General features: G+C 40.8%; 2 protein-coding genes across 3 annotated transcripts in view; both read left to right on the forward strand.

The window, feature by feature from the left end:
- Positions 1–23,773, forward strand: part of gpr158b (G protein-coupled receptor 158b) — a 53,303-nt gene extending 29,530 nt beyond the window's left edge. The window contains exons 6-13 of the mRNA XM_031865131.1: positions 4,062–4,171; positions 5,532–5,770; positions 10,366–10,504; positions 15,370–15,475; positions 17,492–17,638; positions 17,759–18,002; positions 18,633–19,189; positions 20,565–23,773. Of these exons, the coding sequence (XP_031720991.1) occupies positions 4,062–4,171; positions 5,532–5,770; positions 10,366–10,504; positions 15,370–15,475; positions 17,492–17,638; positions 17,759–18,002; positions 18,633–19,189; positions 20,565–21,539 (2,517 nt within the window). The 3' untranslated portion in view covers positions 21,540–23,773. The remainder of the gene's footprint in view (positions 1–4,061; positions 4,172–5,531; positions 5,771–10,365; positions 10,505–15,369; positions 15,476–17,491; positions 17,639–17,758; positions 18,003–18,632; positions 19,190–20,564) is intronic.
- A 1,793-nt stretch (positions 23,774–25,566) lies between these two features.
- Positions 25,567–27,278, forward strand: part of LOC116393306 (annexin A13-like) — a 6,008-nt gene continuing 4,296 nt past the window's right edge. For both annotated transcript variants that reach the window (XM_031865498.1, XM_031865499.1), the window contains exons 1-2: positions 25,567–25,720; positions 26,499–26,574. In XM_031865498.1, the coding sequence (XP_031721358.1) occupies positions 25,706–25,720; positions 26,499–26,574 (91 nt within the window). In that variant the 5' untranslated portion in view covers positions 25,567–25,705. The remainder of the gene's footprint in view (positions 25,721–26,498; positions 26,575–27,278) is intronic.

Here is a 27,278-nt window from a genome sequence, read left to right on the forward strand (position 1 = left end):
AGAAATAGTTTGGCTCATAAAGACACAGATTGTTTGTTTTTTTTATACCTCCGTTTGTGTACGAATTAAACAAATGAATGAATGAGCTTTAAAGGTGTTGGTAGAAAGAATTTGAAACTTTGGACAGAGCTAGATGTTTCCCAGTGGATCTTTATGCCAAGCGCTTCCTGGTTCTAGCTCCATACTTAAACACAGACATGAGATGGATATCATGTGATTCTTACCCAACTTCTCTTCTTTCAGTAAAGCACATTATTAATATTAAAGCTATGAATCACGTCAAGGATGTCTTCCACAAAATCACTCTCATTTTGAAAATCTGTCTGTCTGAAATATGGAGAGAATAATTATTTGGTTGCAATTTCTTTTCAAAATTAAAACCATATGTCAAATAATTGATCAGATTGTGAGCTGCAACAGTGACTCACAGTCAGTAGCAGAGCACTAAAAAGGAACCACCTGTATTATTCCTGTTCTTATGATAAAATGGACTTGGGTCTCCTCATTCTCATGACCAGCATACCAATGACGGACTTTGTCACCGCAAGGTTTTGATGGTGATTGTGTCTGCAAGGAAACGGCTTCGACTCTGTGTGACACATTCTTGGTCAGGAAGTGAGAGAAATGTCTATATGGCATAGCTGAACTGAGAGTGGACAGACTGAAGGCTGGAATAGGGACGTTATGACAGTTTAATTACACACTCAGCCACATTTTGGTAGAATGGGTGATACTGCTGTCAGTTTTGTCAATAGATTATACAAACAAACATGGCAAAAAATGTGAAAATGAAAGCAAGATACAAGCTAGATCACTTAATTGTTTATATTGCTGTGACATTACTTCAATACATATTCACTATGTGTCATCTTGAGAATCTAGTTTTAACCTCCAGAATAGAAAAGTTAGTTATTTCATCGCTTTGTCTTTTTTAAATCACACCATTTACTCTGCATTTCTGTTGGAGGTCACATATAGTATACAATTACACATGTAGCAAAACACACAACACTCAATAGTATAACCAAGTTGCTGTAACTAACTTTAAACTGAAATGATGGAGTGTTTGGGTTTGGTTTCCTAAGATAGCTATCACAAAGTTTCATCTGATTTGGGTGAAACTTGCATAACCCTACAGCTAAACTGAGACACTGATAAACTCAACAGTGGATCTATTTATTCTATTTATGTAGACTGTGCTCTATTATGAATAACTGCCTCCAGACAAGTATTTGGAATGAAAAGGAACAATAGTTTACTGACTGCTTTTTAAAATGTTTAAAATATATTTACACTTTATGTTGAAAAAAACATAACAAAAACACAAATTAGACTCCTTTAAAATAACAAATAGTAACCTACTAATAATATAAACAATAAATTAGCAATTAATTACCTAAAAAACAAAATGCAAAATGGAATTGGCTTATACCAAAATAGTATTACACACAACTTAAATCATCTCAGGTTTCTTTGGCAAAGTCCCCTTTTCTCACCCCTTTAACCGTTACTTTCCTAAAGCAAACGGCTAACATTCTTAACAAACGTTGGACTCTAAACACCAGTCTCACACACGCAAAAGGCCCGGGTGTTGCTCGAGTGAGGCCGACAGAATTCTTACCCTTAACGGCGCAAAAACACCAAGTCCAACTCACAGTTTGGCGTCAGTCCTGGAGAAACAGTTCGTGGTTCGAGAGAATACGGCAGCGGTTCTGGTCAGGAATGGCGCTCTTCGACCTTGTGGTATCTGAACAGCCCAACAGACTTCTCTTCATCGGAGTACCCACATGGCTCCGGGTCACCGTGACTTGTCACACTTCTCCACTAGTCACTCAAGCTAACCTAAAGAGACTGCTCTGTTGGGCGATGCTACCAATACAGTTCAAGTAACTCTAGCTAGCAACCTACAGCTGAGCAGTTAGCATCTTTACTCCTGCTAGCTTAGCAGCTAACTAGTTTACTTTCAATGGATACATCGTATGCAATTTAAGCAATGTTGCTTTTTCTAAAATTGGGACCAATTAGTTATCGTCTTATTTTCTCTTTCGTATATTTACTATAGCTGCATTTTTTTTGTCCGACAACTCTATTAAATCGATGGAATAATCGGTAGAGTATTTGATTACTAAAATACTCGATTGCTGAGGCCGTAGTACACACATTAGTTTCCCCATTCTGTGAAGATATCTTACACCCAGACTTGCAGCCTCAGGGTTGGCTGGTTTCTTAGTGGAGTTTGCCACAGATGTTCTGCTTCTTTACTGAGGGAAAGAGGTTACAGGTGCCGTTTGTATGCTCTTGAATGCCAAGGCATCATAGGAGCTGGGATGAACGTCTGGCTGTACATCTCTGGAATGCGTTTTTACTGCATTTGAAATGATATCCTGGCCTCATGGTTAACTATAACTTCCAGTTTATGGATCAGGATAAGGAATATACCTTGGTGTTTAAGTGCTATAGCAATAAACATAGCAAGAGACAATGAATATAAAATCAAGTACCGTAAAAGCCAAGGAACATAAATATAGTAGAATGTACGATAAAAATATGAAATATACTAAACACAATACGTACAGTATATCCGTTTTAAACAGAAAGAGCTGCATCGTTTTGTGCAGGAATGAGCAAAATATTGAAAAGGAAATGTGCAAAAGTATAGAGACTATATGAAATGTACAGTAATACAGATATGACAGTAAATTGGTGCAGTGTGTTGCTCCAGAAGAGATAATCATACTCGTTAAAAAGAAATCTAGTTGTGCCAACCTGGAACTCTGGCTTTAAGAATATGTCTATTTGCTATTAATGGAACAAGCAGCTTCACCACAAGAGCTCAGCTTTTTTTTGTACCTCATATTCTGTTTCATACAAGATAAAAATTGAAATATCTAAGTCAAAAATACTGGCTGGTTGGAGAGTGCAAAGCGGGAGGCACCGTGATCCAGCCCCCGTCTCTTTTTTTTGACATTTTACAAAAGGAGCAGGAGAAGTTTTCCTCCGTACTTCGGTGTCGGCTACATGGTTCACTGCTGGCTTAGAGAACTCAGTTAAAGCACATCTCAGAGGTATGGAATTTGAACTCAGAATTTGTACAATTTGGGAGCTGGTATAAAGATGACCATCATAAAAATTCTTATATGAGAAAGGATTACAGATTTGTAGTATTATATTCATCATCCATCGGGTGACTTACATGTGGAACACTGCTCTCAGCAGTCTGTAATCATCAAGGTTAAAACTTGAGAACCTGTGTATGCTTTGTGTGAATTGATGCGGAGCATATTTAAAAACAGCAAGACTGACTCAGGAAGGAGTCATTCTTGGAGGATGTGTATCCGCCAGGTGAGTAAAGCAGCAGGTTTTCTTTGCTTCAGTGGAAATGAGAATAGAGTCACTGCACTGGATCTTCGGGTCACTGGAGATTTGATGTGGGGCGTCCCCTCTGAGGTACACGCTAATGAAATAAAACACAGCAGCAACAGAAGCTCAAAAATGGAAGCTCGGATCTTCACAGCTTGACATGAGACATGTCGCGTCCGCCTGTCACAGCCTTATCTTTAACAGTAATAGGTGCTCACACCAAGAAGGAAATGAAAGGCTGACGTTTTGTGAGCCACCGGCAAATTCTCCGTTTTATATATTTCAAATCACACAGAGATCAAAAATGAGCGTACACGTGCACAATCAGAAGCATGCGAGAGTCTACGCACTGTGTTGATACAAATTAACCTGCAAATACTCGATGCAGCCGCTTTTTAAAGTACCACCAGTGAGATAAGAACTAACCCTTCAAACTCTCATAGTTTGTTCTGGAAGCTGACATATGAACAACGTGCAGTTAAAAGATGCCAGCGGGAGCTCTGGAAGCGTAGGATATCAGCGAGGCCAAATCTGCCTCCGGCTCTGGTTATCACATGCTGGAGACCTGTTTTCATTACCGATTCCTTCTGTGTGAGCATGAGAGGACTGTGACAGGAGTGGGGGAGAAAAAAATTAAAATAAATACATGTATAAAGTCTGTGTCTATCAGTGTGAACACTAACTGTTGCAACACTCTGCAGGTGATGATCATGTACTTCCATCCCAGTGTGTTTCGGTGCATCCTCCTGAGGTGGGTTCGCCTCCTGGGTTTCGCTGTCATGTACGGCACTGTCATCCTCAAGCTGTACAGGTACTGTACACTCAAATTATTGGAATTAAAGAGTGATCATATGAGAAATGACATTTCCTGTATGTTGTATCAAAAAAACCTCTTCCCTTCTCCTATCTCCTCTCTTTCCATTTAATTTCCCTTCCTCTTCTCCTCATCTAATTTTGTCTCTGCTCTGCTTCTCTTTCTATCTTCTCATCTCCTTGTCCCCTTATCTCTCCTTTCTTTCCATCTCCTTGACTCCTCATCTTTATTCTTCTTAGTTCCTATCCTATATTCCTCTCCTTGTGTCGTTCCGTCGCCTCTCTTTTTCCTCTAATCACCTCATATTCTCCCCCCTTCTTTCTTCCTGTCTCCTCTCCAGATATTAACTTGCCCTTTGAGTCAGCCGTAGTGTTTTAATTATTCCTCTCCCTCTCAGTCTGCACGCACACACATGCATGCTGTCAATAAGCACATTTTTATTTCCCATTAGGTAAGGTCTATCTGCATCTGCCTGCTGAAGTATCTATTAAGACACATACTCTCGTCCTGCTCTCCTGCTCCGAGCAAGTGTTGGCAAGATGGTAGAAGGGGGGTCAAAGGCCGCCCAGAGTGTTCCCTTGGCAAAATTACCATTTTGATTTTTTTTCCGGGCTCGCTGGGTTTCAAGTGTGCCCCAAGGCCAAGCTCTTATAGCCTGGTCTCACTGAATATATATCAGAGATAAGATAGATTTGTCACACTCTGGTCGCGAGGGAAGATGAGCACAGTGTAGAGTGGATAGTAAACGGAGAAGTGACTGTTTGTGTAGATGGGGATATCTATATAACTTCATCTCTGTCCCCTATAGCTCTCCTTACCCAGCATCAAATCCCTTTGAAACTATTCTGGCTGATGTGTTGCATTTTTAATTCCCTTTACAGAGGCAGAGTTGTCTTGTGTGAATGCAGTGAGGATACTGTGCAGCTTACAAATAAACTGCCTCTGCAGTCTAATATGTTAGCTCCAATCGCATTTGTTGGACCACCTCTAAGCTGAAAAGTTTAAAAAAAACTGACACCCATAAGAAAATTCCAATTTGTTAAATTTGGATTGAAAAAAATAAATAATCTGTAACCTCATTCTACTCTCAGTCTTCTACATTCATTTGATTCTCCTGTCAGGACAAGACATATCACAACATCATTTAATCAAACCTGAATGAAATTAGATAACGGCGCCCTTTTCTCCCTGATCCTTTTAATTCAAGTTGGTGTGTTTGCAAGAGCAACAGGCGGGGGTGTGAGTTGTCAATCGCATGGAGAGAATCTCTGACTCACCTACACTGCTCATCATGATTTCACTCAGCAGTCTCAAGTATTCAGGCTCATGTTGTCCTCCTCCTCCTCCTCTCTCTCAGGGTGTTAAAGGTGTTCCTGTCCCGCACGGCCCAGAGGACGCCTTACATGACCAGCTGGCGGGTACTGCGGCTCCTGGTGGTGATCCTGCTGGTGGTGCTGTGGTTCCTGGTGGCCTGGACCTCCTCCGTGTGCCAGAACCCCGAGCTGAGTCGGGCCATGATCGCTGCAGGCCTCACCCCAGAGGGGCTGCAGTTCAGCATGTGTCTACTGGATCGATGGGACTACATGATGGCTGTCGGTAAGTGCGTGTGTTTTCTGTATTTACGTACATGTACCCGATGTGTATAGTGATGTCTTTGCAGGACGAGTGAGAAAACTTTGCTCCTACTTACCACTTAACTGTAAGGAGCTTTTGGGCTTATAGCTTGGGGGTAGGCTGCTCGGGTAAGGTTAAAGAACAAGTTTAGTTTAGAAACTTTTGGAAAAGGCTGCAGGCAGGGTCAGGGGGAAATAATTGCCTCTTACCCTCAAGTGACTCTGAACATTTTGATTGTAAATGCTAGAAATCTACTGATTTTCCAAAACTTTAGTTTGACTCTGCATTGAATACTGTGTAGATACACATTCCTAGTATACACATGCACACACATACATAGTATTTTATTCTGAGAAGGAGGTTCTCATTAAAGAGTAACTTAAAGGTACCCTGGGAAGTTTTTTTGAGTGTAGCGATGTTTTTATGAGTGAGTTTAAAGTCCTGAGGCTCCAATGCTGGCGTGGTCGAAAGGTAAACCGAGACAGATTGCCACAGGGAGGCAAAAAAGACTGAGTTTTCAATAGTCTAGCTGCACCGTATCTGACCCATTTATCTAGAACAGTCTAGTCCTCTCCTATGCTTTATAGAATCTGATGGTACCTACAGCAAATGGATTGCATAAAATAGAAGGGACTGTTTGAAGTCGTTAAACTGCATCTTGCAATTTCCAGCGAGTCTTCAGCACAATGCACAGTTGTTCAAGTGACAAATCACGTCAGACAGAAATAAACAGGTATGGGTTGGGGAATCGTATAAATGCGATAAACTTCTCTGCTTGAGCAGATTTCTTGTTGGAGACAAATAGAGCCACTTATTTAAATGAGGTTTAAAAAAAGCTCCCAAACATGCCGCCCGCTTGCCTGAAGACATGGCTATGCTGTAACAGGGCAGTTTATTCAGCACCCTGCCCTCGAAGCAGCATTTAAAGAAAACCTCGGCTCTGGACTTGAGGTTAAATGGATGCAGTTGTGAATTTTGACGATAGTGTCCATTGTTTGATTCACCTTTCCCGAAAGGGTTTGCTCACAAACAGTTTAATGGATGATGCTGTATATTTAATTCACAATGGGATGCTCTGATAAAAAGAAGATGGAGTGCGCCTCTTAGTGTCTTGGGGCTGCCACCATAAAAGCAGAACACCTCCAGAGGGCGGGAGCTGCCACGAAGTCCCTCATGTATTTTTACAGCCCTTCACCACAAGCATGTCTCTAAGAGCTCTCCGGAGGACAATCCCATCTAGTTTTACAGACAAAGATCGATCACAGAATTAAATGGTATGATGTATTACGGGATATATAAAAAACAAATCCAAGCACAATAACAGACTCACCACAATCTATTGGCTTTGTTATCTAAACTGAAGTGTATTTGTTACATTGTAGCTCCAGCAACTTCACCTTAACTTCTCACGCGCCGTTCCGCTCTCTTATATATTTCATCCAAGCCTTTCATATTGTGCTCACACCCCTTTGAGTTTCCCTTTCTTTACATTCCCATTCATCCATTCATCATGATTTACAACTAAGAAATGTACAAAATGAATCTTATGGCTGACTTGGAAACACAACACAGGCTTATTAACATTTCCTTTGGAAGCTTCACTTAACCTTTGAATATATTGCAACACACTCCCCCACAAAACTAAATTTATCCCCAATTTTAAGCTGAGAATTAAAGAAATACAACAAATGGTGTGTTGATGAACAGTTATCACCATCGTCACTGAATAAATGAGTGGGGCACGGGCAATAATGTTCAAACTCCTACTGACTATGAAGATCTCTGTCTATTGTTATGTTTCATGGTTCTACCAGCCACTACTATTTAATATGCAAATTGGAAAATGAAGCCACAATACAGATACAAAAATGTATGTCCTCTGCATATGGTAAAACTCAGTTACGGTCCATGACACACACAAAAAGCATTTTTGGACGTAACTATTTTGATGCGACTATTCAATCTTTTTTTTATGAAAAATCTCACAAGCAAAGCATGACTTAAATTATAAATATAGGGAGAGAAAAAAATGCAAGACCCCCTTTCTGCTCTTTCAAAACATTGAGACAATAAGAACAACCTCCTCTTTTCTGGCCCCGACTAATAATTTCCGTACAGTCCCGAAAATGACCAGAAGCTATAACACTGTCAAGCTAAGAAGCATTAAGAGTGATTGCATCGGTGAGAAGTTTCAGGTCCTTTCCCTCATGTATCCGGTGAGTACCCAAAGGGCCTTGTGTGTGTGCTAACAGTAGCTTCCTAATGACAGAGGAGGCAGTGATGGGCACCTCACTGAAGCCGGTCTGACAGCAGGGGAGACTAATCCTGTTTGGAAAGAGGCAAAGGATGGATCCCTGAGAGAAGCTTGGTCTGCCTCTGTAAACTGATAGACAGGCAGACACAGAGAGAGAGAGAGAGAGAGAGAGAGAGAGAGAGAGAGAGACGGAAGTGGCAGGGAATAAGAAGAGTGGAGTCTGTGAAGTATGAAGCTTGGAGGGATGTGGGAAACGATGCAGAGAGAGTTTTTTTCACCAGCTGGGGAAGAAGGAGGGGGAGAACTTGAGAGGAAGAGAAGAAGAAGAAGAAGAAGAAGAAGAAGAGGGAGCTGGTGAAGGGACACTCAAGAGACACGACTGAGTAACGCAGCAGCTTCAGAGGAAGTGACGGTGTGTTCTTGCCGTGACAGCTTTCCACAATCGCAGTTAAATGGAATGAAACACGTAGAGCACAACAATCCCTCCGTTCGGGTCAGTGCGTATTTGTGTATTTGTGTTCAAGACAAGATATGAAATGAGGGATCCCCGCTGTTCACTGTGACAACCAGTGAGAACACACGGGTGTGCTGAGGCTACACTGAAGGACAGGAAGCACCCTGCAAAGCTGCTTTGGAGGATTTTAACAATGCATGCGATGCTTAAGAAAAAAAACAAACTAATTCCTTTTTTTGTGTGTTTTCACTTGTTTTATTATAATGCTGACAAGGGAACACATGTTTGTCTGGAAATTAATAATTCATTCTATTTTGTCTTGAAATGCGTTGCGAAATGAAGCTGAAGCCAAACAATATTGATATTGCCAACAATAAGCAATTCATTTGAATCTGAAATGAATCTGCATTAGTTGGAATCGTTATCCCTTTCTTCTTTCACGCAGCTCTTCGTGCATCCTGATTCAGAGGCTAAGTACCAAGTAATTAGTGATGATTTATAGACTGGGCCTGTTCATGAATATTAATGGTCTGTAATCACCATAAGGACTTTAAGGACTCATGTGCCAACACACAGTATTGGCACCGTTTTTGGTGCTCCTTTATGTCTGCAAACAAAACAACAAGCTCATTGAGCTTACCATCAGAGGAAAACCTCTCACTTGGTGACGCTCATTTGACATTTTTCTATGCAGCATATTATAACGGAAAGTAAAGGTTTTTTTAAAGCAAGAATCATAATTTTGTTCTTCACCAAAGAGCAGCAAATATAAGAGCCATCAGACTGCTTCAAGACATAATTTCATACCTCCAAAACGCAGCCACCCTAAATCTGTGCACATATAATGTCCAGTATATTTTGAATTACGTTGATAATGCTGACAGCAGCTCATTTTCTAAATACATATTTTCTGTAAAATTGCAGTCGGGCTGTGTGACCTCGGTGAGATCAGATGACAGCAGTAAAGTGTCAACACATTGTCAAGGAAACACTGCAGAAACACGGGGAACTCTTGCCAAATTATTGCCTTGAACGTCAACAATCAACTTCTTTCAACATCTTTGTTTCATGCAGTGCGCGATGACTAACAGTGTTGCTGTTTACTATCGCAGTGACTCTGCATCCAACATGTCAGAGCAACAGTGCTGCTATCATTTAACATAATATAAACGGAGACTAAATCAATGCTCAAAGGAACAGTTTAGCATTTTCAGAGATACGTTTTTGGAAATTTCTCTCTTGAGAGTGGGATGATGAGGAGCCGGGAGATGATTAACACTGGAAACAACTAGCCTGGCTCCGTCCAAAGGTGAAGCAAAATCTGCCTACCAGCACCTTTTAAAGCTGACTATTTAACATGTGTCTCAGTTGTTTAATCAATACACAAACAGAAAAGTTAATAATAAATAATACAAAAATATATATATTTATGGGTGTTTTTGTCACAGTCTGGTACCATCATGCCTGTACAGCGCCCTGCAGTATACTCAAATAATCTGTGCTCACCACTGGTGGGCATGTTTAGTAACTTTAGAGAGCGCCAGGCTCGCCCTTTACATCTGTTTCCCGTCTTTACACGTCTCCCAGCTCCAGCTTTTGTATTTAACTCAGAGACATGATTGAACTATAACTGTTAAGCTTTCATTGAGTTTGGCACTTTGAAAAGGGAGAAAAATTTCCAATCTCAAGGGAGGCATTTTATACATAAAAATACTTTTCGGATTATGTAGGCTTGTTCCAGCTTGCGGGGTATACAACGATTTAATTAATGACACTAAATCAAATTTGGAAAATGATTAATTAAAGACAATAAAGCCTTAAAATCCGTCCTCCAACCCTCCCCGTGACCTTTCTGTTTGTTTGTCCCAGCGGAGTTCCTGTTCCTGCTGTGGGGGGTGTACCTCTGCTACGCAGTCCGCACCGTACCCTCGGCTTTCCACGAGCCACGTTACATGGCTGTGGCCATCTACAATGAGCTCCTCATATCCGCCATCTTCCACATCATCAGGTAGGTGAGGGAAACGGGTGGAACGGGCACGAGTGCGCGTGAAGAACAGTACGCTTGGCCTGAAGTGAATGGCAATAATTATGTCTTGACAGAAAATCTAAAAAGGGGAAGAACAATGGTCTTACTATTCTTGATGAACATCTCTGCGACAGTAATGAGGAAATAGCTTGAACAATGACAAGGGGCTTAGACGACTTTACCCCTTCTTGCAGCCGTTGTTTAATCATAATCATAGAGATATTTGCGTGTTAGAGCAGGGCATTACAAATGCTGAACATGTCAGATATAAGGCAGAGAGTTCCACCCGCCCCCTTCATCAGGGAAATGAACAGCGTCAGCAGAGCAAGTGGAAGGGAGGTGAATAAAAAAATGTCTTCCCCAGGCAGAGACACAGCACTCAGCTCTACTGTGCCAGAGTCCAAAATAAACCCTCTGTGGCCCTAAACCACAGTCTTACTGTCACAAGTGGCAGGTAACCAAATGTACTCTTTGTAACATGGATTTTGAACGTCTATTCATCTAATCGTCATGTATTTGCTTTACAATACCTTGACTAAGCTAAATGATTCCCAAAACCTGACGTGATAATAGGTCATGGAATTATTTCTTGAATTCCACATGGGCAGGAAGAATCAGTATCATAGTTCTGACTTTAAAGCTGCACTTATCAAAAATGATTCGATATTAACAATGGAACCAATACTGTAAATGTATAGGCTAATGTGAAAGGGGTTCTCTGATTTAAGCAGCAAACTCACAGAGAGCTTTCACCCAAAGTTATCTGGAGCCTTTTAACATCTTTGACTCTTTGCTTTAGTTTCAGGGCCCACAACACTTTTGATTCAGTCTCTAGTGAAGATAATGGGGCATTTAGCAGCTGAAGCCCTAGATATATAGGTCGGGAGTAGTGGTGGAGACCAAAACAGAGCTTAAAAGGAGAGTGTATTGGACTTACATTCATCAGGTGGACAAAAACACGACTCCAAATGAATGCTAATGTTGCTCCATGCCTTATTACACTTCCATGTAGAAGTGTAATAAGGCAACTATTAGCTAACCATGACAACTTTGATAAATAATATGTTATTTTCAGCTTGTTTAACCCCCATGTGGCAAAAAAATAGCATCTTTTGCCAATGTTTTAGTTACCTCTGTGCCATTTCTCACACAAAACAATGCAGCAACAGATTAGGCTACAAAGTTTTACAAACCTAGTTTGTCTCAAAGCTAAGCTAAACGTCTCAACAGTTCCTGCTTTGGATGGAAATATAATCACACGTTTGAAGACAAACTGTGTCAAATGCAAAACATACTGGAGGCTGGTTTGATGAATGTTATTTCCGTACCTTTAGGCAGCCTTTTTCATGTCTGTTGCATGGAAATCAGATGCGGAGACTTGAAACTTGAATGCGATCCATGTTTTCACCTCACAATGTTGTTGAGTAGTGACACAGTTGAGGGTAAAGAAAAACTCTTCTTTTGTTATCATTAAATGCATGTGGAAGGTTTGTAAAACAATGCATTACTTGCCCACCCGTAAATTATATTGTAAATGATTTGAAAAGAAAAATCTGACCAGACTGTATACAGGAAGTGGACGTAGTCATCGAGCCATCACCCACTGGTTTGTGGATTGCCGTTTTGAAGCCTTGAGTTTAGCATTTTGGCCGTTGCCATCTTGACTTTTGGCAGAAGTGCCACGAGAGGGTGAAGTTAAGTAAAACTGAATGCCGAGTAAGACATTTTTAAACGACCACAAATGTTACAATGTCACAATTAACACACTATGAAAGGGTTGAACTTCTAAGACAAAATCATGGACAACTCCCAGACCGGACAACGCCGCGGTAGCAACATCATGCTTTATTGAAGACTTGAAACTAGCAATTGAGACCATAAACTCATGTTTACAATGTTTACTGAGGTAGTAAATAAAGTTAGAAATAGAGTCCTTTTCTTCCAGACTTGTATACAATCTGACTTATTTTTACAACCAAATGAGTCGTCCCTGGCAAAAAAAAATGCAAATTCAAGGCACTTCTGCTTCACTTTTCAGCGCTGCAGGTTGCCGCCTGATCCTGACTCACCTACAACTATTACCTGAGAGGCACACTTCCTGTGTGGCTCTCATGGAGCTTATTTACTGCTTCAATAAGCTTATGAACTGTGTTTTATGAGTCTATGTCTGAATATCGGTTTTGACTATCCGAGTTGAAAAAAACAGAACTGTTCAAAGAATGGTGGAAGTAGTAGCACCTACATTTTTAAAAGACTCCTAAAGCAAAGAATACTTTGTCAATCCTGTTGCAGTGGGAATAAAACCTGTCGGGTGTTTCTTTTATATTACGTCTGCAGCAGCCTGGCGGCGAAAAAATTCCATTTGTCACACTTCCTCCGATAAAACTGTTGGTGATTGAATATTCTTTCATTTATGCAGCGCCCTATTGTGCTCAGTTGGACAAAAAGTAAAAGATCACATTCTTTTAATCTATTGAGAAACTGAAAAGTCAAATGGGTACACCTTCATCAGTGGAGTGAAACTGTTATAAATCAAGCTGTTCTCGCTCGCCGCTTGCTGGGGAATAGAACAAAAGTGTTTTTTTCTTCTTTTTTCTCCTGCGTCCCGGAGATAAGGCTGGACTTGAGCGGGATGTGTGTGTGTGTGTGCGCGCGTGTGTGCAATGGGGTAGGGTTGATGAAAACACACGCACACAATGCTTTTCGATATCTAATTTGTATTATGAATGTGATTTCTGGGCGTGATGACGAAGGACCAACAACCTCTGAGCCACCTTGGTGGATCTCTGAGAAACTTTAAGGAAATAACTTTGTCTCATGCACGCGTGCACAAACACACGCACGCACGCACACACACGCACACCACACACACACACACACACACACACACACACACACACACACACACACACACAGAAGCGCAGAGGTATCTTTCACAGACTTTGGACGAAATACACTTAACTCAGCTTGATACTGCTACTGCCTAATAGTTCGATTGATGTATCTGTCATGGAGTCTGGAGTTGATTGGTTGTGGAAAATTGGTGCCAAAAAGCCGCCCATTGTTAGAGCCTATTGAGGCTTTTGTGTTCTTTTCATATTTTCCAGCAATAATTGGAGTGATAACCTGTGCTGGTACTTGTATTGTGAATACAATACAAACTATGATTAAAAACTGCCACAATAATGGAAATGATGTCAAGTTGGAAAGAACGTTGCTGCTGTGAGCTTTGACATGGAGCTGCACATGTCTGGATTGAGTCAGTACTGACAGAAATGGGACACAATTCCTTTGAAAAAAAAAAAAATACTTCTTTGGTGTTTTTCAGACATTGGAAGAAAACAAACGTCTATGTTCAGCCCTATACATTTTTTTGTGTAGCACTTTTTAAAACGTGACAAATTGCTTCTGTATAAAAATACCGGCAACAGATTCAAATTAAATGAGATACTTAATAAGGTGAAACAGCAAACTGACGATTAATAACGATTGTTTTTTAATAGGGACTTATACTTTATCCTGTGCCTACCAGAGGATTTCAATCAGACTACAAATATAAGCGGCCATGCCAGGCTTTAAAATACGAGCAGTAAAATCAATTTGAAAGTCATCAGTCAGCCAGTGAAGGGCAGCAAGGATGTACAAAATCACATCAGTCTAGATTCTACATGAAGTCTGTGTTTGGGTGGAGGCCATTATCTGGGATACCATTTGAGGAGATGCACAAGGGTATGTTAGGTTACTATCCTTACCGTAGTTTCTCTGTGTAGTGTCCAGGTCATTACACAGCCAGAGACCAGATGTTTGTAGCCTCAGCAGCCTCAGCAGAAACGTACGATACATTTGACATGCTACCAAGCCAGCTAGTATAATTCCATATGTTGTGACCAGCTGTGGATCACTGTTAATCTATGGGGAAATGTTACAGCCTCCGTTACATATGACGCTGAAAACGCCAAAACAACCAGAGAGAACAGTTTCTTCCTGCAGAAGAAACAAATAAAAAAAGTCATGCACTGTTAGTTATCCTCTAACACCAAGATATTTACTGCTGCCGTTATGGATCATAATCTTACAGATTTTAATGCACAACATGTTTTTTACTATGTATCATCTGTCAAACAGTACATAGACTCCTTTATGTGTACACACTGTACACTATGTGTATTGTTTACAATATACAGAACACTTGACTAGAATATAGACATTTCTTTCTTATTTTATTGTTGGTCACTTGTGCTTTGTGTGTGTGTATATATATATATATATATATATATATATATATATATATTTTGTTGGGTACTTGTGTAGATAACAGTAACTTTGGACTTGGTTGGAAAGGTATCATTCATAATGGTTAATGGGACGACTTGCTTCTTTCACTCTTAACATAGTTGTGTACACAATCCTTGTACCTTTGGCTTATTTCCATTGTTCCAATTTCTTTCTTTTTTTATTCGAAAACAAATGTTTTATGGTTGCTATTCATCTCATGTTGGTTGGCTTAGTTCCAGGTTAAAAACTCTTTCTTTGAAACGACAATGGAGTGAATGAAGTTTAATTCCCTTCCAGAGCGGAGACGTTCAAAAAGTTGGGGATCACTGTTGCGCTCTATATTCTGCTACTTTTATCATTTCCCCTCCGATTTGCTTTTATGTCTCTGTACAGTTTTTGAAGTAGTGATTGCCTCTGGGGTAGTAGCAGCCTACATTTTGTTCTCAAGAATCACTAAAAGCTGCTTTTAATGTCTGTGCGCGTCTGAATATATTTCACCGAGTACTCGATTCATGGCTTTGATAAAGTGCCAGTGAATGAACAGAATTTCTCCTGTTTATGTCTTTCTGCAGGTTCTCTCTGGTGCCGGGGCTTCACCCCGACTGGATGCTCATGTTGTTCTTTGCTCACACTCATCTGACTGTGACTGTGACTCTGGGCCTGCTGCTCGTTCCAAAGGTAACACCCCTTGAACCATGTCAGGTATTAGTTTACTGGGTTGTGGGTCAGTGGTTGGAAGTAAATGTGCGGGCAGCAAAAGTTTGAGGTACTTGTACACCATACTGTATATCTATTGTATGTGTACTTCTACTCCTTCACCTTTCAGAGCAATACATTGAACTTTTTACTCCACTACATTTATCTGACATATATAGTTATTAGTTACTTTATATATTGAGATTTTACAAACAAAAACAGACAAAGCTAAGATTTAATCATTGGTTCTCAACCATTTGACTTGTGATTGGGGTTCCTCGTCATGTTTCAGATGACGAGGATGTCTGTAGTTTCACCAATGAGAGCAAATATTATATAGTCCAGAAAATTAGTACAAAATTTGTTTAGCACAACTTTCTTTCTTTCTTCTTTCATCATAAAAAAGAGTTAACAACTACTCTAACAACCCCTCAGATGCATCTTGTAACCCTTTGGAGGGGCCAGCCGCAGTAGGTTTGAAACCACTGGACAAAACAAACTGTTTCTAAAGTAGATAAACTCGCTCCATCTCAACCAGCTGCAACAGTACATTCTTGCAACCTAATTGGGTATAATTTATTAGTCACAAAGGCCATCTTACTGCAGAATCAGTACTTTTACTAAAAATATTGTAAATATATTTTGCTGATAATACTTTTGCCTAAGATTTTGAATGCAGGACTTTCACTTGCAACTAGTATATTTTTACATTGTTGAAGTGGTACTTGAGTAAAGGATCTGAATACTGTTTTTTTTTATAAAAAAAATTTAAGTGCTTACGTAACATTTCTCTGCTCAAAATGTGTCATTGCTTGCTCAGAATATCGGCACGTATTTAATGGCATAGAGTTCAGGTATTTTGTTTGGGAAACTAATCAGAGGAGAAGCAGCTCTTACAGAAAGTGCTGCATCAATAAGATCAGTGCAGCAGTCGTATACTTTTCTTTCTTACGAGACCGTTTTTTAGAAAATGCAATTGTCAAGGAGGTTACATTGAGTACAGAGAGATTTCCTTAATGGCTTCTGCTGTACTGTAGCTTGTGTATACAATAGTCCATTAATCGTCTTAAGTTCATTTGATATTAGCGGTCCACAACATACACACAGAGGCAAACAGGCACATTTGCTGCCATTAAACTCAAATAGCATTAGTAGTTACTGTAATTTAGCTAAGCACTCCCGTGGGTGTCTTTATGTGCAATCTCTCAAGTCTGATGGAAAACATTTAATTATCCTGCTGTGTAAGGAATGCAATACACCTTCAGCGCTCTCTGTTCCTTCATCGTTTCTTAATTAGGCCCCTCAGAAGTATAAGTCAGTTGAGCACACAAGGATAATTAAGCACAATGGGAGGATGTTCTTCTCACACCGCTTCTGTTCCTGAATCTCGGTTAAATATTTGGTTTCTCTGAAGCAAAGATGAATAAGTTGGCTCTGAAAAGTCAAAATCAAACAGATTATTTTCTCTTCTTAAATAAATGTGTTATTTTAATCAAGGAGGAAATTAGTGCCAGCAAAAATAACAATAATCAAACTGTTGATATTGCTGTGTTTGCTCCAGCAGTCAACAGGAGGAGGATCAACTTGCATTAAGACAACTTGACATTGGAGACATGTATTTAGTTTAGTGGTAATTATTGAATGCAGCAATCAAGAACACAGTAAATACACAATCTAGAAAAAGGCAAATCTCATGTAGTGTTCATTGTTCTGTATTCTGCAGTTCATATTTGTTTGCCTGTCATTTCTTTAAGTTTAGGAAGGTAACTTTTTCATTATATGAGATCTATATCAGTAAATATTTTTGCTGCAGGGAATTTTGTTTACCTCCAATGACCTTCAGCCAACATATTTATTCTGTCATACAATAAATCTGATCATACTATAAGCCTGAGTAATATTGTTGGAGGAACTACATTTCCAATTTGACATCTTTTTCTCACCCTTCCAGCAGGCCCAGTGATACCATTATTTAACCTTGCTCTCCATCTGTCTTAGTTCCTGTCCAAAGGGACTCAGGCCAGGGATGATATTGCCACCGAGGCCTACGAGGAGGAGCTGGACATGGGAAGGTCTGGCTCTTACCTCAACAACAGCATTACCTCGGCCTGGAGTGAGCACAGCTTGGACCCTGAGGATATACGGGTAAAGTAGCATTTAGAATCATAGCAAGATGATTCTAAATGTGTGTACACCTGGAAGTCAATGTATCAATGTATTTATTCAAAAGAGGCCCAGCATTTACAGTCTCACTGCTGTTTTCAGGATGAGTTGAAGAAGCTGTATGCCCAGCTGGAAGTCTACAAACATAAGAAGATGCTAGCCAACAACCCTCACCTCCAAAAGAAACGCAACTCCAAGAAGGGTCTGGGTCGCTCCCTGATGAAGCGGATAACGGAGATCCCAGAGAGCATGCACATACACCGGCAGTGCAGTCGTGAGGACGACAGCGAACACGGCAGCAACCGCAGCACCTTGAGGAGAAACCCATTTGAACCGAGTCATCACGGTGAGATCATGGCTCCACCTGTTCAATCTGGACCCTGAAACTGAAGCAGCTGAATGGAATTCAGCCATCTTTGATGTTATCTTTTACAACTGTGACACGTCAAAATTATTTCTGTGTGAACGGCCTATTAGTATGTAAACAGCATTGTACACATACCATTGTTTAGTGTGTTAGCACACCAACACTTGCCAATTCACAGGTATTTGTCCCCAAACCAAAATAGAGAAATAAACTAATTTTTTTTAATATTTTGACCATCGTGTAATTTTGACCACAGTTGCTGAGATATTTCAGTCTGGACCAAAGTGGCAGAATGACTGACGGATGGGCAGATATCACCAACCATAGAAACACAGTGTTATTATGAATCCCACTGCTTTTCTTGGCAAGACACACCCTGCATAGCATGCAAGCGCTAGGATTGGCCAGGCATCCATGCTTGCATAAGTTAACGGTAACCCAACTTGTTCAGGTCCTCTGCCCTGACCAATGGTCTTCCCTGACCCTAACCACCCCAGGCCAATGCCCAACACGTCTGAAAGTTAGCAGTGTGGCTGCGAGCAACACTTAAAAATGATACTCGTATCAGTAAATGTATTCCGCTTTGATGCCATTTTAATCTTTCCTCAGGCAAACCTCGGGATGACTCCCTGAAGAACAAAGTCATAGGCTTGAAGAAGTCGCTCAGCTATGACCATGTTTGTGACCAGGATGAAGAAACTGCGAGTCAAACTGGCTCGACTGCAGGAGACAATATGACTCCCGTTGGAGGCGGTGGGGAAGGATCTCTTCTGGGTTCTCTGATTGGCCGGAAACACACCAAGAAGCAGCTGGAACCATCTGCTAACCCACCGAGACTGGAACCAGCCGAGTCCACCGAGTCTGTTCCACTGTTCTGGAAATCGGCCAGCGCTCACAACTTGACGCACGAGAAGAAACCCGTCCACCTGCGGACCTCCATCATGCAGAAGTCTCTGAGTGTGATTGCGAGCGCCAAGGAGAAAATGCCGGGGCTGACCATCAAGACCCAAAGCGTGGAGGACGCCAGTAAGAAGGGTCCGAAGGGACAGGAGGAGAGGATGCTGTCCGAGGTGGATGAGACCCCTGAGCATTACCCCAAGATGATCATTAGTCAGTCAGTGGAGTACTCCAAGACACCCATGAAGATGGGAATCATGAAACAACAGGTACCGTTAACATTTACATTCCAAATCCAAATTGATTAAAGCATTACCATGTTATTTAGCTCTAGTGATGAAATGTTTACTTACGTTATCAATTAGTCCATCCACAGAAAATTGGGTAATGGGTAACGATTAACCTTCTAATTTATCACCAGGCCTTGGGCATTCCTTTACCCAGATTAAATAAGTAATTTGTGAAAGAAATACTAAACATTCTGTTTTAACAGCTCCTCAAATCTGAGGTTTTGTTTAATTGTTTTGAATAAAATACCTTTTGATCAAAAATGTAATCTTTACCATGGAAATAGTAGCTCATAACTCAAAATCTTAACCTCCACTTACCAGCTTTTTACAGAAATGCTAATACCATCTTAGAGGATGGAGACCTTTATACACAGATCAGGACATTAGAGAGGAGGAGGAAGAGGAGGAGGATGATAGAGGGATTGAGTTGGGGCTTGTTTCTTATGCGTTTCTCTGGCCAACAAAGACAAGTGGATAATGAGAAAACTGGCTAGACGTTAGACCAGGTTTAAACCAAGCTGTAAACACAACACTTATATCACTTTTTTAGCTCATATGGCAAAGCCATTTTGTTAGCCAACAGATGCCTATTTACAGAAAGCAGACGGAGCATTATTGGGTTAAGTCCAATTCTCACTCTACTTTTAGCTCCGTTTTGGTCTCCACAAATGTCTGGGGGAAATAAATAGCCTTTTAGCTGATAAATTCTGCACTATGTTCACCAGCTAGTTGCTGACTTTTGTCTGCCATATAATGCTGTGAAGGTAATGTACAGTTCACCAGACTTTTACTGAAAACAGCTGCCCTGCTGGAACACTGATGAGAGAGACTGATCTAAAGAGTTGGGTGGTATATATATCCGTGCGTATGTCACATAGTCATTTGATATTTGATCCATTGTCAATGTGAAACATATTGATTATAGCCACTTTAAGTTATAGAACGTCAGCATTTAGAACAAATTGTTCTCTGCTGGTACACCTTAAAGGCAGGCTCCTGAGATTGAGATGCAGCAGCTGTAGTCAACATTCAATTTGTAAATCATCAAAAGGCCTTTGTTTTCATGTGAGAATGTACATACTTGGTTCGTGTTAATACAACCAAGACATCTCCATGACAACTGAGCAAATGTATGCTCTGACGAAGGTCTTGAAATGCATTTGAAAACGCTGGAAAAAGTGAGCAAATGGAGCAAATTAGTTTTGTCTCTTTAGTTTTTGCCCATTGGTCAGGCAAAACAAGCCATTTGAAGACATAAGCTAAAGCTTATGGACATTCTAGCTCTCTAATAATTTGATTAACAGAGCATACAGGTAACTTATTGGGTGGATATTTTATCGTTTGACTTTAACAGGTGAGTGGCAGCCAGCCATCCATTTGCTCCGAGACGGGTAGGAACCTCTACGACGTGTCCGAGGTTTGTCCCTGGGAGCTGGAAGAACAGCAGACTCCCTCTGAAGCAAAGGCCCAGAAACATGTTTCCATTGCTCCTGAAGAAACCACCACAGACCGGAGAGGCAGCAGCGGCTCTGGAATCAGCAAAGGTAGCCGGTCCCAGCAGAGGCAGAAAGCGGGGCAGTCCCCTTCCAACAGACGCCGCTCCAAAGATAAAGGAGGAGAAAGGGAGGAAGGCAGGGAAGCACGGAAACCTCGACCACCCAAGTCACCGCTCCCTCTTAAGCCAGACGTGTGTCCCTGGGACTTCGATGAGCAGCCCATGCTGGGAGGAGATTCCGATTCCATCTCCCCAGACAGGATCAGGGGTAAGAAAAGTGTCACGCCCACTGATGGGAAACCCAAGGTGCTCCACTCAGACCACTCCAAGTCCACAGGGAGCCTTTTGCAGCCTCCCTCCCTGATGGTAGAGATCTGCCCGTGGGATTACAACGGCCCACCTTCGCCTAAGCAGGAGAAGTCCTGCAACAGCCCCACCACACACAAGAAGAAGCGGAAAGGCTCCTGCTCGTCCAACCACAAAGCCGAGAAGGAGAAAGCGAGGGAGAAGAGCAGAGAAAGACGGAGCTCATCCAGCAAGCCGGTATCGGAGAGGAGGCGCGTTAGCCAGTCGTCAGAGTGCGGCGGGCCGGTTTCTGAGCGGCGGAGGAGCTCGACCAGAGACCCAGAAGTGATGGAGATCAGGAGGGCGGAGGTTTTCTCCCGGGACACCGAGCCCTCGCACACCAGCTTTGCTCAGACTAAGAAATCCACAGAGAAGAAGAAAGAGAGCTCTTCGAGTACTAGTGACAAACCTGCAGTCATCAGCAGGGCAAAGGTGGCTGATGTTTGCCCCTGGGACATTCAGGAGCAAGACTCTGGGGAGAGGGCATGATGACTGCTGTGATGACTGCATTGTATTTGTTTTTGTATTCACAGACTGACAGCACAGAGGGCAGAGCTACCGAACGACAAAGATGTTAGATTGCATTTGACAAGAACATTTTTCTCTGGATGACCTAAGTGGGAAAAAAAAAAAAAAAAGATTTTGCAAGGAGAAGAACATTTATTCCGCCGTCCATTGATGCAATCTAAACATAACTACTTGCTAAATAACCAACATGTCGTCGTTACATTGCAGTGAATGCAACTTTGAAGTCACTTTAGAGGAATTTTTAGTCTACACTTTTGCTTGCACATTCGTCAGCCTTACATTGTATGTTGTATCACATTGAGTACATCAAGGTCATTTGAAAAATGAATCATATCTGTATTTTACCAGCAGGTGAGACAATCATCAGTCACAAACACAGTAAACGCGTCGCCTGATGAGCTTATCGTCTCCCGTTACGCTGATGATAGTCTACGTTACGCAATAAGCCAGTGGAGATTGATGCGTCAGATGTTGATGATAGAAAAACAAGCAGGCGGCAGCGACAAACAAGACCTAAGGAAACAATATGATACGAGCTCTGAGAAGCAGGACCAAAGCCCCAGACACAGCTGTGACGCCATAATTCATGGCATGAAAATGATCTGTTTGATTAGTGAAACATGGGAATAACAAAAGGATTGTAATACAGCTTGATTTTAAAATAAGAGACAAGCCGTATGTTTCAGTAAAATATACAGTAGGTATTTTTCTAGAAAAGCCATTGCATGTGGCAAGCTATCAAGCATCCAATAACTAAATGTTCATTGGTTAACTTGTACTCAACTGTGACAGGGTCATTTTTGATGTTGTTGCTTATATGCGTCTCCTTACATACCACACACACAAGGCTTTTGAAATGATGTGCATTGCCATCAATAATGTACGTACATATTTAAAATGGCGTGCAGTTACATGTAGTGGCGCAGTACTAAAATATCCATGAGGCTCTCCCTTCGGTTGATATTTATTTACAGTTTACTCGCTACTCGTGCCCTGGATGTCCCTTCTCAGAAGAGGCTGTTTCAGGGACCGAAACCAAGACTGACAAGGGAGGACGATGTGAATAATGCATTTTTTTTCCCGCTGTCACTTAGTTGCCCATTTTACATCTGCTTGAAAGCACCTTTCCTTCAAAGCGTTCCACATATTCAATCGTTAAAACCACAACTATGCATGACCAAAGCTTTTTTTATTTGCCACTTTATCGCGAACAGAAGATGAGTAATTTAACATTTTAACGTCATCTCCAACAACAACAACAGACCACCTTTCTGTCCTGTTAATAAACCACCCACCAAATTGCACCCTACTGAAATGCAGCCACACACGGTAGTCGGTTCAGCTTCATTACGGTTATGTGTGCATGACGGAGAAAATACCAGAGTAATGATACACTCAGAGTCACCAGAAAGCATAACAATCATTGCATATATTGTGAAATACTTAAAGGGGAATTAGGAGCACAGATATAGATGTCAGACGTTGTCGTGTGTAAGATAACCTCATCAAGCGTCCATAAAGTAATAAACATGAACATGAATAACCGCAACTCTAACTTTCACACGTTTATTTCAATCGGCTGGTTTTAGGCTGTATGAAATGGAATGTTGCAACTTGCCCACTAAATGTATTTTATGCTAGTTATACTGTAATGTGTTGCTCCAAAAAGTTACAAAATGTTGTGGCGTCCACATGGGAGTATTTATATTGTACATTCATATTGTGTTGCATGTACATTCAGTCAATGCCCCGTTCTCAATTCTGGATTAAATCTTTCTATAAAACCCCAGTTTGCTTTTCATATCTTTGGTCTTTTCAATATTGTTTGTGAAAGGTTTATAATAATAATAATATCTTGACCTGCTGCCAGTGTCTGTCCAAATTAAAACACGTTGTCCAACTCCTCTCTCGTGCACTGTGGTTGAATCACCTCAAGAAAACATTTTATCTTAACGTCATCAGGGTTTGTGGTTTCCGTACATGCAGTCCATTGATCAGTCATCGATGGATCACCATATATAAAACAACGTCATCATATGTTTTAAATACTTCTTTCCAAATACCACATTTACTCGCTGTAGATACTGAAATTTACAAGAGGAATCTACATTTTCCATAAAACCAAAACAATCCACATCACAACCAACATTTCAAAATATTCAAAAAAAGGTTGAAAAACTGCTCTTCAATACAAAGCAACACATCCTCTACTATTTCAACCTTACCTGCTGCTCCTGTCTGCAACATCTGGAATACAACTAAATGAGTTCTAGTTCTATCGTAGCAGCCTGTGCAACACTGCCACCATGAGGACAATTAGACTCTTCATGTCTAGATTAGTCAGTGGAGGAAGGGAACTATTACTCAAGTACTGTAAGTGAAGTACTTATGTAATTTAATCTTTTGTACATTTTGCTGATGATAATTTTACTTGAGTAAACCTTTTGAATGCAGGACTTTCACTTGTAAAGGAGTATTGCTACTTTAATATCAGTAAAAGATCTGAATACTTCTGCTACCTCTCAAAATAGAAGCATGATAATTACCTAACAACAGGGGATGATGCAGCCTTCCTAAGACAGGGAGTCAACTATTGTCTGAATGAATTTGATATAATCATAATTTAGTGTAGATTTGAGAATCAATGAGGGCTATATTTCAGGGATCGAGTGCAAGAAACAGACTTTACTTTTAAAAAACACATCACATTTTTTTAAATATTCCATAAGGTATGCTTTCACAATTCTACATATTTAATGGAAACTATTATTACTGATGTATTATGGTTTAAGCAGCATTTTAATGTTTTACCTGTTTGACATTGAGCTAATCTTAAAACAATAACTTTCTTGGGTTACTCTTTGGAAGTTTCATTGTACAAACCATCATATTTTATAAGATGCTCATTTTCTACACAATAACAATAATTCCTAAGTGACTGGTAACCATGAGGTGAAAAGAGTATAGAATGTGATACTTAAAGTATGGATAGTTAAAAGAAATGTTTAAAAAGTAGGCAAATTAAAATGTAGCCTACTCTGTGTAAACATTACTGCATTACTTTTGTATATCTTTAATTACAATGGAAAAAAAAAAAAAAAGTAGTCCGGTCAAAAGTAATAGTTGCATCTAAAAAGTAGTGGAGTAAAGGTTTAAAGTAGCATTGCATGTCAATAACAGTCACATTTTGAAAACTTGTGTACCCAAGTCATTGTGCATTCTGCTTTGTTTGTTCTTGTTTATGTACTTTTAACGAGAACTTATCAATGCCCACCAAGGGACTGGTGTAACGGATTGTATATGGACCCAATTGCAGCACACAACATTCCAGGAACTGTTGGCTTTTATTATAAACTTAACAGATACAGACTGATACATCAACATCTCTGGCAAAGCAGCAGAGCAGAAGTAATCCAGGTCAGGAACAGAAGGCTGGTGAGTTTACCGGGAGTCAGGCGGGACGGGGCGGGTAGATCAGGGTCAGGAAGGGTCGCCAACAGGACATCAGTCCGGGTTAAAGCCTGGCATGGAATAGCAAGTAGAACAATCTAGCAATGAGTGTTTGAGAGGCAGGAGTTTATATAGTGGCTTGATTAGTGATCAGAGGCAGGTGAGTGAACCGGTTGGAGGGAGTTAGACTGATGAGGAGGGAGTGGCTGACAGGTAGAGTGTGGAGCTGACTGTGACAACTGGTGAGTTAGCTTTAAGCGACTTCAGACACTGCTTCTGCAACTGTCAATGTTCCTCGGTACTTCTCCCTTACAAATAAACAAATAAATAGATCAAGTAGGCATACCCAATGAGGCTACTTGAGTACAAGCACATGAGTACTAGTAAAACAAATACAAATTAATTCAAATAATTCAAAAGAACCAATCCATCTAGTTGATGTTTCAGCGAGTCCATTATATTATAGTAGACCCCCTCCCCTCACCTCCCCTCTCTTCCTACCAAATAAAAACACGGCAGTGACGTCACCCCCGCCGCACCGGACAGGGCTGAGTCCTTTCAGGAACATCCGACCCGAGTTGACACGCATCACATCAACTACAGAGCAGCACAACACTCCAGGACGCACACGGCTCCCGTTTGTCACTTTACAACACGACAGAGTGCTCTGGAACAACATGGGCAACGTGCAGGTAGGACAACTGGATTTCCTCTAGCTTCGTAACTTCCAAAATAAGCTGTTTAATCAGTGCAATGCAACTGCGATGGGCGACTTCACGCATCAGCTACTTTTACAGCTCTGAAAGATCGGGTTTGATAAGTCATACAGTCATGAATTAACACGATTAAAAAGACCACTGACGTGTCTTTTTGTACCACAGACAGCCTTTCAACAGACCGCGCTTGTAATCTGTCTTCAGGACACGAAAACAAGACTTCTCGTCTGTAAACAGTCAGCACTGAGAAGCAAAACTTGCGCAGTAAATTTGAGCAGAGGGAGTGAGCCCAGCGAGCAGCAGCAGGGAGGAATTTACCAGAAACGCTGATCAATAAGGCCGCATTGTATGAAACGGAGGGTGGGAGGAGAGGAGGAGAGAGGAGAGGAGGAGAGGAGAGGAGAGGAGACTGCATACTGCTGCCGCCCCATGACTCAGCGATCACACACAGGCTGCACCCTTTTCCTGCGGCCTGGATGTACTGTGATGTAATGGAGCCTCCACAGCCCCACTCTTTAATCTATTTGAGTGGAGGGCGTTCACTTTATATAGCAGGTTTATTATGTGTATATATTTACTATCTCAGATTTTGCAGGTTGCTGTTGTGTATATTTTATCATGAATAGTACATGACTCCTCAAAGTATGTGTTGAGATAATGATTAGATTTATTTATTTATTTCTACATATAAACATGTATTTTATAAATGTTTTTTTTTATATTTCCAATGATTCAAACGCTTTTCCTTCTCTAGCCCACCATCGTCCCATATGAGGACTTCGATGTCACCGCTGATATCAAGGCTATCAGGAAAGCATGCAAAGGTTTCGGTAAGTGAACCGAGCTTGTGTTCATTCCTCTACAAGTAGTTGGTTCCGTTTGTTCTTGTTTAGTCATGCAGTATCTCTATTTGTGTGTGATTGATGCATCCATTATCACCTAATTAGACTGCATTTAGAATGCATCAACTTATAACTACATCTTTCCTAAATCAGAATAACGACAACAACAACAAAAATCCTTAATTTTCAAGGTAATTAAAGATAGAAGTTTGCAGATTGCCTTAAAATGTTCTGCATGGTCTCTGGTATCAATCTGTCAATGGCCCCTGTCCACTGGGAGATGCTATATTAACCTCTGTTGTGAATAAATTGGCAATACTTGCAGACGCTTTTATTTACTGCCGTTGCAGCTACCCAGCCAATCAAATGAAATAAAATGTCACAACTATATGCAAGTTACCATAATTATAACAGAATTTCGGTCTTAAATAACCTCAGTATGACATGCACATTACTGTCAGTTATGCACAATGATATGACATGAGGTTATTGTATTTTGAATATTTCATTCAAAACAGCAATTTTACCCCATTTTTTTTTAACCAGACGAATGTCTGCCTGACAGCAGCCATTGTAATAAAAGGCCTGTCTTAATTCTTCGAGATGCTTTATGTGTCTAGTAGTAGTAAAATATAATGGTTAAGCTGTGTGTGTGTGTGTGTGTGTGTGTGTGTGTGTGTGTGTGTGTGTGT

Source organism: Anarrhichthys ocellatus, unplaced genomic scaffold (assembly GCF_004355925.1).
Source record: "Anarrhichthys ocellatus isolate YVR2014 unplaced genomic scaffold, GSC_Weel_1.0 scaffold32, whole genome shotgun sequence".
NCBI lineage: Eukaryota > Metazoa > Chordata > Actinopteri > Perciformes > Anarhichadidae > Anarrhichthys > Anarrhichthys ocellatus.